The 12,395-nt window shown below is 31.3% G+C and overlaps 1 protein-coding gene across 1 annotated transcript; it reads right to left on the reverse strand.

Moving 5' to 3' along the window:
- Nucleotides 1-115: 115 nt before the first annotated feature.
- Nucleotides 116-10,912, reverse strand: LOC132729136 (4-hydroxyphenylpyruvate dioxygenase-like protein). The gene is made up of 5 exons (XM_060714875.1): nt 10,183-10,912; nt 9,345-9,502; nt 8,474-8,625; nt 7,537-7,664; nt 116-775 (listed from the first exon to the last, which is right to left on the reverse strand). The coding sequence occupies exons 1-5, from the start codon at nt 10,824-10,826 to the stop codon at nt 610-612; spliced, it is 1,248 nt and encodes a 415-aa protein (XP_060570858.1). The 5' UTR covers nt 10,827-10,912; the 3' UTR covers nt 116-609.
- Nucleotides 10,913-12,395: the final 1,483 nt, after the last annotated feature.

Below are 12,395 nucleotides of genomic sequence, written 5' to 3' on the forward strand. Positions count from 1 at the left end.
TACCAAAATGTATGCACAGACTGACAGACGATGGAAAAGTGATCTGTTAAATTATGTTACCACTACTGTCTAACAGGCTTAACAAAAATGGAATAAGAAAAACCAACACAGAATAAAAGGTATGAATGATGAGCAGTGTATAGTGTCAACATGGAAATGTATGTTACACAAAATCAGTGTTTGACTTTCATACATACTCTAACACATGAGGTATATCAAATTACACCATTTTAATAGATGGCAGTAGTTTTGTGTGTGACTGATGTATCTAAAGTCATGTGTATTTTTAACTGTGTATAGTTTTATACAAGCTCAAACAGGTACAATGTATATAAAAGTCCACATTTTTTTCAAAAAAGATGGCAGTGGTTTTGATGACTGATGTCATGTAAATATTCAAGTTTCAAACTAGATATGATAAAATATCATTCAATTTATGTTGTATACTTTACTGACATATGTTCTCTAAAACTGTATTGAGCTGAGAGAAATGTTCCCATAAGGTAACGCAGAACATCAAAACTATTTTAAATAGTTTTGCATAGAGCCCTCATAAAGTGTTATAATAAAGCAAATGTTCATTAATGAAGCTAGAATAACATATAGCTATCAGCTAGCGTCAGACTTTTCTTGGTTGTTTAAATAAGCTTGTACCGATCGCCACAATGCGGTGATGTTCCCCGAGCCGAAGCCTCGAGCTCCTACACGCTGGATAATTTCTAGGAAGAATGTGTTGCGATCAAAAAGAGGCTTGGTAAATTTCTGCATTAAATATCTGAAAGAAGATTAAAATCATTATTTAAAATCATGCATATTAATTCTCGTAATCATTGGCTATCCAATTGATTAATAAATCTTTAAGATATTTATAAGTTATCATATTCATATATTTATCAAATATATAGAGGATATTCAAGTTTTTCTATAAATACATGATTTATTTTCATCGAGTGGTATGAAAATAAATATTTCATGAGTGGCGGTAGCCACGAGTGAAATATGGTAATTTTCATGCCACAAGATGAAAATAAATCATGTAATTATAGAAAAAACTTGAATTTTCTGTTTATTATATACATTTTTCACTTTTTTGCGATAAAATTTGAAAGACTTTCCCTTAAATTTTGTGTACTGGCAGAATTTAAAAGAAAGAAGTCCGGCAAGACACCAGTGAAAATACGGAAAATATGTTTCACTGCAGTGAAAAATAAATTTTTACAGTGAAAATACGGAAAATGAAAATACGCATTTTATTTCATCAATATTTCTCAATATTTCATTTATAAGTATATAATAAAAAAAAATATAAATAAATTATTGATTTATCTAGACCTTGGACTTTTTCAAAGGAAAGAGTACATTTTGCTTGGCCAGGATCAAATATGACAGATGTGCTGAATGTGAACTGCTTTAACAAAGACCCACACAAACTGTGTACATAATGTGGCCAGATCTCGGTACTCCTTAATGTTGACCATAAGATTATACAATGTAATACTGCATGCTTGTAATGTTGTTTTTCATTGGATAATAGTGATGTTTATAATATATATATACACAAATGATTTATAGATTACATGTAATTTCTTTTTTTCTAATGAAGGAAGTTTGCAGTATAATAAATTTGTTATATAGTCATTATAGATATGAAGGAACCATGAAGGAAGTTTGCAGTTTAATAAATTTGTTATATAGATATGAAGGAAGATTGCAGTTTAATAAATTTGTTATATAGATATGAAGGAAGATTGCAGTTTAATAAATTTGTTATAAAGATATGAAGGAAGATTGCAGTTTAATAAATTTGTTATATAGATATGAAGGAAGATTGCAGTTGAATAAATTTGTTATATAGATATGAAGGAACCATGAAGGAAGTTTGCAGTTTAATAAATTTGTTATATAGATATGAAGGAAGATTGCAGTTTAATAAATTTGTTATATAGATATGAAGGAAGTTTGCAGTTTAATAAATTTGTTATATAGATATGAAGGAAGATTGCAGTTTAATAAATTTGTTATATAGATATGAAGGAAGATTGCAGTTTAATAAATTTGTTATATAGATATGAAGGAAGTTTGCAGTTTAATAAATTTGTTATAAAGATATGAAGGAAGATTGCAGTTTAATAAATTTGTTATATAGATATGAAGGAAGATTGCAGTTTAATAAATTTGTTATAAAGATATGAAGGAAGATTGCAGTTTAATAAATTTGTTATATAGATAATAATAATAATAATAATAAAGACTTTATTTAAAGAGGCAACATAGTTGGGCATGCCCAGTCTTCCCTATGAGCCTCTATCAAATATACAATGTACATAATATAAACATTTACAAACAAAAGGTATGATAAAACAACAACAAAATTACAAATACATTGTAGTTAAGAAACAAATAAAACGAAAATCTAGGGAAAAAACATTATATAAGAATATAAACATTGCAATTCAGATATACATTTATCATTTTATAATACAAATTGATGTGTTTTATTCCCACCAGAGAACCACCATTTAAGATAATTATTTTTGAACGACTGTAAATTTGTGGAATTTCTGATATCTAAGGGAAGAGAATTCCAAAGTTTTGACCCTGAATATGATAAAGATTTTCTGCAGAACTCAAGTCTAGGTTTTGGGATTTGAAGTTTTTTTTGTTGATATGGCCTTAATTGTGTATTTTCTGTGTAAGTAAAAAGATTTTGCATATAGGGAGAAGATTGTTAAGGGACTTGTACACTAAAATAGCTTTTTTTATAGTTTACTCTTTCAGAAAATTTCATCCAGTTTAATTCAGAAAATAAATCATCAGTGGGTGCATCAAAATCTTTTTCCAATATTATTCGTGCTGCCTGTTTTTGAAATTTATGCAGGTCATTTAAGAGTTTCTTACTGCAATTTCCCCAAATAGTGCAACAATAGTCTAAGTGGGGAAGAATGTATGCATTAAAGAAAAAATTCCGTACATGGACATTTAGAATTGTTTTATTCTCAAAAGCAGGTATAGAAATGAATTGCATTTATTCAGTGTCATTTCGACTTGTGTTTTCCAGTTCAGTGTATAATTAACATGTGGACATCTAAAAGTTTTTCGGTTTCTGAGAACTGTAAGCTTTCATCTTGGAGAGTGATCTGGAAATCACTAGAATTACTGATAGTATTGTAGATATTATTTGAAGGTGAAATATACATAGCTTTAGTTTTATTAGCATTTGGAATCATTGAATTCCTGTTGCACCACCGTTGTATGGAATTAAGGTCAGACTGAAGTTTTGTACAAATTGAATTGATACTTTGTCCAAATGAGGTAATTGTAGTGTCATCAGCAAACATGTCTAATGTAGAATGTGATAAATGCAAAGGTAAGTCATTGATATAAATAATAAAAAGGAGAGAGCCTAAAACTGAACCTTGAGGCACACCAGATTTTATATGCTGAGCTTCAGAATATTTTCCAGACACACATACTTGTTGTGAGCGATCACTTAGGTATGACCTAAACCATGAAATTGAATTTTCATTTATGTTATACAGTTGTAGTTTTTTCAATAATAGGTTATGATTGATCAAATCAAATGCTTTTGTTAGATCAAGAAATATAGTCCCTATAAGTTTTTCTTCATTTATTGCTCTGATCCAGCTGTCAATAATTGAAGTAAGAGCAGTTTCGCATGAATAATTTGTGCGAAAGCCAGACTGATTTGGCTGAAAAAGAGAGTTAGTTTCAAGAAATAACTTAAGATGATTGCTAACATGTCTTTCTAGAACTTTTGATAGAACTGGTAGTATTGATATAGGCCTGTAATTACCTTTTTCATTTTTGTTGCCCTTTTTATGTATAGGAGTAACTTTTGCCTGCTTAAAGGCGAAAGGAAATAAGCCACTTGATAGACTGAGATTGAATATTTTTTCTAAAGGCTTGGATATAATTTTAGAACTTATTTTAAGAAATTTGGCTCCTATACCATCTAGACCTGTTGACTTTCTGATATCAAGATCTTGTAGTTCTTTGTATATGAATTGACTTGTAACTTCAGGTATGTTGAAAGGGCATTTATCCTTTGAATGCATTTCAATATACTCATGCAATTTTATTTCATCTTCATGTGATAAAGTTGAGCAATATCCAGGTGCAGATTTAAAGATATCAATGAAATAGTCATTAAATACTTCGGCTGTTCTTAATGGGTCTTTGATTTGATTTCCTTCTTCATCTTGAATATAATTTGTTTGGTGATTTGTAGATTTTCCTGATAATTGTTTGAGATTTTTCCACATTTCTTTTTGCATTGTGTTTATTGTTATTTATAGTTTCTGAATAGTAATTTTTTTTGGAATTTGAGATTAGATTTTTAACTTTATTTCTCCAATATTTATATTCTTCATTGTTATTTAATTTCTTAGCTTTATCTCTTTGTTTAGAGGCATGAAGAATATCAGGATTGTACCAGTCTGGAAGATGCGTATGTTTTACACGTTTCTTTTTAAGAGGAGCATGAGCATTTAATACTTGATTGAATAAAGAGTTAAAATAATCCAAAGCATCATTTGGGTCATCATATATTTCTAACACTGACCAAGGCTGCTGTTCAAGAGATTCAAGAAAATGTTTTTCATCAAATTGTTTCATATTTCGGTATTGAATAATTTGATGTAAAGGGTCTTTGATAGCAGTTGTTGAGATTTTGCGTGTGAAGCAGATTGGAAAATGATCACTGATTGATAAATCAGGTACATTGATTTCAGAGATATTGCTAGGGAAATTAGTATATAGATGATCTATAATTGTATTTGATGTTTGAGTTACTCTGGTGGGTTTTTCAACTAGCTGCCTCAAATTGAAACTGTTAGTAATGTTATTCCAAGAAGTGTTATTAGTAGACATAGTTAATGGATCATAATTAAAGTTAAAATCTCCGGTCAATATGATTTCTTTGTTTTCAATATATAGTTTATCTAAAATTTGTTCTAAACATGAATTCCAGTTTGCAGGTGATGATGGTGGCCTATAAATATAGCCAAAAATAAATGGTTTTTGTTGATTGTTTTTTATTTCAAGCCAGATAGATTCAATGTCCTCATGTTGTAGATCATTCAGAGGAACACAGGAAAAGATTTCATTTACATATAAAATAAGTCCACCACCATTTGTTTTCCTGTCCTTGCGAAACATTTGGTAACCTTTAAGCTCAAATTCACTGTCTGAGAAGTAACTGTTCAAAAATGTCTCACATAGCCCAATAATATCCAAATAAGAATGAAGATGTAGCAAAATTTTGAATTCTTCAAGTTTTGGATAAAGATAATGAATGTTAAGATGGAGAAACTTAATTCCTTGCTTTGATAGATAGTTAGTTTCATTAGAGCTTAATGGTATGGTTTGCTCTATAGCATTGTTATCTATTGTATTTTCATTATTTTTGCAATGATTTTCAATATTTACACTATCTACATTAAAATTGGCATTTGAAAATTTTTCACTTTCAGGATGGATTGTTGTCAAATTTGTCTGCTGTTCAAGTAGGAAGTCACAGTGACTGTTTTCTATCTTTGAAGTGGTGGATAAGTGTACATCCATGGGGGTAAGCTCCACGCCCCAGTTGGATGATTGAAGTGTGGAAAGCCCCAAGGCCTGGTTTGTCTCTTGTGTGGTTGGTACTGCAGTGATCTGTATGGACGAGTGGCCTGACGAAAATTTCCTGGTGTTTTCCTTGGGTTGATGTCAAGTACTTGTCTTATTGTGGCCTTGATTTGTTTAGCAAAAACTGCAGCTCCATGATTATTAAGATGAACTTCAACAGAGTAAAGTGACTGGTCTGTCTGTTGATATATATGAAGGAGGTTTGCAGTTTAATACATTTGTTATATAGATATGAAGGAAGTTTGCAGTATAATAAATTTGTTATATAGATATGAAGGAAGTTTGCAGTTTAATAAATTTGTTATATAGATATGAAGGAGGTTTGCAGTTTAATACATTTGTTATATAGATATGAAGGAAGTTTGCAGTATAATAAATTTGTTATATAGATATGAAGGAAGTTTGCAGTATAATAAATTTGTTATAAAGATATGAAGGAAGTTTGCAGTATAATAAATTTGTTATATAGATATGAAGGAAGATTGCAGTATAATAAATTTGTTATAAAGATATGAAGGAAGTTTGCAGTTTAATAAATTTGTTATATAGATATGAAGGAAGTTTGTAGTATAATAAATTTGTTATAAAGATTCTTAACAGGTTATATGGCCATATACGAGTATATCAAGGGTTATTTGCAATAGAAATACATTTTTAAATATAACCATAACCTAATGGTAATGATTCTATATAAACAACTACTTATATAGGGTCATATAACCAGTCAAAAATCTTTTTAACTGATATAATACTCATTGTGTAACATAGCTATAATTATGTATTACCAAGTCGGTGATGTGTGTCATAAAATTTGACACTATCATAATTTTTCTAACAGCAATCTTATTAAATAATTGATACAGAAAGTTGTTTCAACAACTTTATCCAAAATAAATGTAACAGAATATATACAGGTAAATGGTGAATAAATTCATACATCAAAATATTGATAAATCATCAATTACTACAGCATTTTTTTCCGGACCACAAAGTATACGGGTTTATTCTAAAAGTCAATACTTTTATACTTTAATTGAATTGAGTTATAATGATACTAAAAATATCTACATCATTCATCATACAAAGGTGTTACATAGGAAAATACACAATAATTTTCAAACAAGAAGGCCAAGCTGGTTATATATCACTCATCTGATTATATACTGGGAAATACAACCACATTCAATTTTCTTGTTAGTCACTTATGATTCATTTCTACTCAAAATCTAACCAACAAAGTTAACAAAGTTGATTGTCATTTTCTATGTATACAAACATACATGTTGTTTTTAGGAGGTTTTCAGTATTTTAGTTTGCTCCTATATGTATATAAAGATGGTATATGATAAGATCATGCCCCTACTTGAGAGGCCATATTTTCTTTCTTGGGGTTATTTTTGTTGTTGTTGTTTTTCGTTTGTTTTTTTTGTTTTTTTGGGGGGGGGGGGGGGGATTGAGAGGAGTGTTTAAATGTTGTTTATTTATCTTTTAACAAATCAAAATAATTTGAACTAAATTTGAAGATGGCTGCTATAGACTCTTTTATATGAAGTCAAATCAAAATAAAAAAATAAATATAAAGTGAGTTATTTCTTAGAAGTTATCCAAAGTTTTCCATTAATAATGTATACACAATCCCTAGCGGCCATGTTTGATATCAAATTAAATTAAATTAAATCTAACCACGTTCATACATAGATGTTAACCACCAGATCATTTCTGTGAAATTATTCAAAATCTGGGTCACTAAGTCAAAATCTAGATCAACTGCTTATTAAGATTCTGTACTAAATGTCACAAGGTCAAAATCTATGTCATCTGATATCATGATTCGTTTTTCACTGTGTCCTAAAAGGAAGTGTATTCATAAAATATCAAAAATTGTGATACCTTAAATTTGGACTTTGTGAACCATCAGTTGTCTCCCCTGGATCAGCTTCAGCGTCAACAAGTATTCCGTTCTTACGTAAAATGTCAACGTCCTGACCTATATCACAGATCTCTTCATATTTCCCTACCTGTAACATACAAAATATTGCATAACTGAGTTAAGGTCTTACCTAGTTTGAAAAAATTCAGTTTGAATTCACGTTATCATATAGTATGCAATATAAATCAGAAAATAACAAAGTTAGTGTATAAATTTTTATAGTCACATGACACATTAGTAGAGAGCTTCTGTTATTTAACACTTAGCCTGCTGGTGGCGACAAATTTTACTGAGAGGCCAGCATAGTTAAGATCAATGCACCCTGTTAGCTATTCAGTCAATAAAAATTTTGAAATCTGTCCCAACAAGGATGAAAGTTACTAAAACATGATCAATTCCATTTATTTAGCATGTTAAGCATGCATGTGAACTCTCCCACTTTAGGCGGGAGACTCACACTTTCTTCAGCCATATTTTCAAAGATTTTTCTTAAAATAAGGGGTATTTTCACAAATTAAAGAAATCTCCCTATTTTTTGATGTCAGAACTTCCTTCTTTGTTTATTGCAAATTCTAAAATCTCCCTCTTTTTGAAGAAAAATCTCCCACTTGATCATTGAAAAAAGTTCACATGTATGATGTTAAGGGTTAACACACTTAAATTATAATATAAGAAAACAGAATAAAATGTTTCCCCATCAAAATATAAAATATTTTTAGTCTTAGTCTCTACCCCTATTTATAGATATTTGCATAACTCAATCTTTCAATACAAGTATGATTTATTTTTTATCAAGATGTCACTCACATACATTCCATCAATAACAGGTGATCTTTATATCATTTAATGTCAATTTCACCTCCCCCCACCAAAAAAAAAATAGCTCCCTATATTTACCTCTGTATAATATGTATAGGGGGGTTCAGCAAACTGGACCCCGTTCTCACTGAGACAAGATACTGTCTTGACTATATCTTCTGTATGTAGTCCTACATGCTGTATCCCAGCACCATCATGGTCATGTAAAAATGTGTCAACTTGATTGGGACCTTTAAAGAAAATCAATCCAAAGTATCTTATCAATAAAAAAGATTTTCTGAAGGAAGTGTGATAAAGTGACTGTGTGGTAAAATAATGTTAATAGTTAATCTAAAAAAAAAAATTGTACATTTAGATAAAGTTGCTTCCTTTCTTGTTCTAGAATTTAAATATGGGAAAAAAATGTAGGTTATGTTCATGTCAAATTAAGTTAATTAACATAAATAAACATATTAGCATAGTCAGAGGAATAATTATGACATTAAAGTTTATAAAACCAATCCCAACTTTCCTTAGTCAAAATATTTTGATATGGGGATTGCCAAAGCTAGATTCTCAGATATTTTTGTTCTAGGTCAGAATCTCATAGAAGGCAGATATTGCCCATACACAAAATAACACAATACCTCAATGCATAGTAAAATTAGTTGGACTAAACTTTTTTCTGATCTAAGGAAAGTAATGTCTTGAAAGTTTCAATGCAGCTTCATGATTAGATTATTTGACATTTAGAAAATTTTGAATACATTGAAACTGTTTCATGCCATACCATTTATGCACTGTTATATAAGAGTATTATTTAATCAATCAAAAGTGAAACACTTATATCACTGAATTTGTTAGTATTTTATGTGTTAAAAATTAGGACCAGGAATTTTACCAAAATTGTTGTTTGATCCCCACCTTAGTAAAAATGATACTTTCAGCAGTATACATAAGTTGTGTTTACCTTGGTTTGGCAAAGCTTCTGCTATCACAAATTTAATACTTTCCGGATGACTACCTAGCGACAAGCCTGTCTCTGCACATTTCCAATACTCAAAAGCCTTTAACCTTACACCTATGTCTTCAGTGTCTATAACAAACCCATTTTCACTGTCCTCATCACTGAAATAGAAATAATTAAATTAAATTCGAAATTAATAATAATCTTCAAGTGTTCTAAGTGAAAACGGAAGCGGTGCATGAATGAGTCAATGACACCTTCAAACGGAAAAGTTAACCATTTTTTTAACCGACTTCCCACTTCATAGGCTTTGCCTCATTTCATATTTAATATTTACACATAATATCAGTATATCAGCACTTAGCCTTACACTTTTTTGACAAATTTCATGAATGACTTCTTGTGACACTTGAAATAGGAGGTCAGCAAGTCATGAGAGTTGTATTCAAACTTAAAAGAACTATTGTAGGTCTAACTAATTTTAGTGCTCGCCAATTTTTTTAAGCCAATCACCGACGAGGATTTTTCAAATTTTCAGGTTACAAATCTTAATAGAACAGATTTTATATAAACTGGAGGTTTTATATTATAAAACGCAAGTGGGCGGAGCACTAAGCCGGTTAGAGTGCATATTGGATGTTCTTCGTAAATAAGAAAGCTACAGTCGCTTCGCAAGCTCCGCTCCTTTTTAGCTTTCTTATTTACGAAGAACACCCAATATGCACTCTAACCTATACCTGGTGCAAGCAAAAAGACTGATTGCTAGTGCTACATTTAGTAACAAACGGAAATAGATATAACTGAATAAAGATTATGGATTAAGATCAAATATATTTTATACCTGTTAATCATAAACCTTCTCATTCCAAAGCATTTTGAATACCATTCTAGAATATGATTTGTATCACCACAATTACAAGCAAAGGTCACATGATCAAAATGTGTCACTAGGGTCGGGGCTAGGGTTTCCTCACTAGAAACATTGTTATGTACACTATCTACTGGATTAAATCCTGGCAAGAATATACCACTATATTCGTCATCTTGAATTAAAGTGTGTACTACATTTCCTATACAACTTTTTACCACTGCTATACTGATTTCACCAAACTTGTCACTGTATTTCTCAACTGGACGCAACACTTTCACTCCTGACCTTGAGAGTCTTTCAACAGAACTGGCTACATTTTTAACTTTTAAAGCAACATTAAATACTGTATCGAGTTTTCTCGTCTGTTGCCTTTCTTTGCAATCAAAATTCTTTTCCGATTCCACGAAATACTGATCTTGAGATTGGTTATTTTCTGACGAAATTTGTTGCGTAATCAAACAAGTTGCTGTTCCTGATTTTAAAACCCACTGTTTTAAAAGTTTTGTCACACGAGTGGCAGCTAGAGAAAATTTGTACTGTTGTAAAAATGTTCTTTGTAAAGTTTCCCCATCCCTGACACAAAATTCTACGTGATGGACACAGCTGTCTTCCATTTTACTTAAAATTCCACCTACAAAATTTCAATTTTGACAGTTCTACATGCGCCTCGCCGGCGATAAAGCCAGAGTTTTCCGATTCACTTTATTCGTACTTTTGAAAGTTCGTACTAAAGGAGAGGGACAATGGAAAATGGAGTAATATTTACGATATAAATTGACAAAATGACAGTACTGCATATTAAACTCACGTCAATATACCTTTTATCAATTCACCCTATTTAGAAATACAATTTACAATTTGCAAATAAAATTGCACATTTTCATTATAAAACTAGTTACGAGACTTTTGATAGCGAGTATTTCTAATAGAACCCAAAGAGAAATAAAGCTTAAACCGCATCAAATTCCTCACATATTATTGTGCGCTATATGGGGATTAACTGTTAATGCAGCAAAAAAAAGAAGTTATTTTTAGTGATTCCAATTTTAAATAAAAATAAATTTGAATCCTTTTATGATAATGTTAAACTTAACATTGTTGATGACTTTTCTTATCTTAGTGTCCAGTTTAATTTTAATGGAAAGTTTTCACGTCTAAAATTGTTGATCTTGAAAGCCAAAGCTTTGTTTTTCATTAATCACTAAAGCTAGGAAGTTAAACATAACAATTTCTCTTTAAGTACAAGTCTTTGATTCTTTAACCTTTCCCTCATATAAACGTTTTTGACGGCTTCCCCCCCCCCACCCCTCTCTCTTTTTGAGGCCGCAAAACAGTGAGAAAATGCCCTATTTAGGCCCAAACACTGTTTTTTCGTTTGAGAAATGTTGTTTAAACAAGTGATCACTTTTTCTGCGCGTCCCCATCAAAATGATACATGAGGGGTAGCCAGAAGGGGGGTGTGCCCCCTTCTATTTGGCGGGTTTGAAGGGGCGGCAGTCCCCCTCATCGCCAAGAAAATTTGTATAATTTGACTTAATTATCTCGTGGGCACGACATAGTATCTCGTTCCCACGACTTAACTATCTCATAGCCACGACTTAGTAAATGGTGGCCACGACATATTACCTCGTGCGCACGAAATAACACCCCAGTTACACAGAGTCATCGGTGATTGATCGGTAGTTTTTTTAGCCAAACTATGGAGTGAACCAATGACAACGTATTTAACACCGATATCGCCTATTGGTCACCTGTTTGCCACCTATCAACTGCTATTGGGGAAAGATAAGTCCCCTCCTTTATTCTATGTTTAAGAATGTATTATGTGTTCTTAATAGCGGATTGAATTTCCAACTATCAGCGGTTCAATAATTCGGAATTACGAATAAACAACTTCCACCTAGTAGGTAGTAGGTTATTCGAATATCTGTTAGTCTGCTCATTTTTGTGTATCGTCCTGTTTTAGTTTATACAAATTTATTTTAGTTCCATTGTGTCGGAAGCTATATTGAAACATTCTCGAATCTTAAATTACTAGTCCGACGCGTTAACTTCTCGGCCACGCCGTCCTGTTTTAGCTGCTCAATGTGTGAGTAGTGTCCTTTTGTCTAGTCAGTCTGTGAGAAGTGTCCTGTTTATCAGGTCTTTATGTGAGTAGTATTCTGTTCGTCAGGTCAGTGTGT

This window comes from Ruditapes philippinarum, unplaced genomic scaffold (assembly GCF_026571515.1).
Source record: "Ruditapes philippinarum isolate M1 unplaced genomic scaffold, ASM2657151v2 ctg1843_1_1_1_1, whole genome shotgun sequence".
NCBI classification, from domain to species: domain Eukaryota; kingdom Metazoa; phylum Mollusca; class Bivalvia; order Venerida; family Veneridae; genus Ruditapes; species Ruditapes philippinarum.

What these genes read in the sequence shown, in the direction of transcription:
- LOC132729136 (XM_060714875.1), bottom strand. Translation starts at nt 10,826, where the DNA reads ATGGAAGACAGCTGTGTCCATCACGTAGAATTTTGTGTCAGGGATGGG. An exon ending in CCTATACATATTATACAGAG is followed by an intron (nt 7,665 to 8,473) that starts GTAAATATAGGG and finishes TGTATGTTACAG; the next exon opens with GTAGGGAAATATGAAGAGAT. An exon ending in TCACAAAGTCCAAATTTAAG is followed by an intron (nt 776 to 7,536) that starts GTATCACAATTT and finishes ATCTTCTTTCAG; the next exon opens with ATATTTAATGCAGAAATTTA.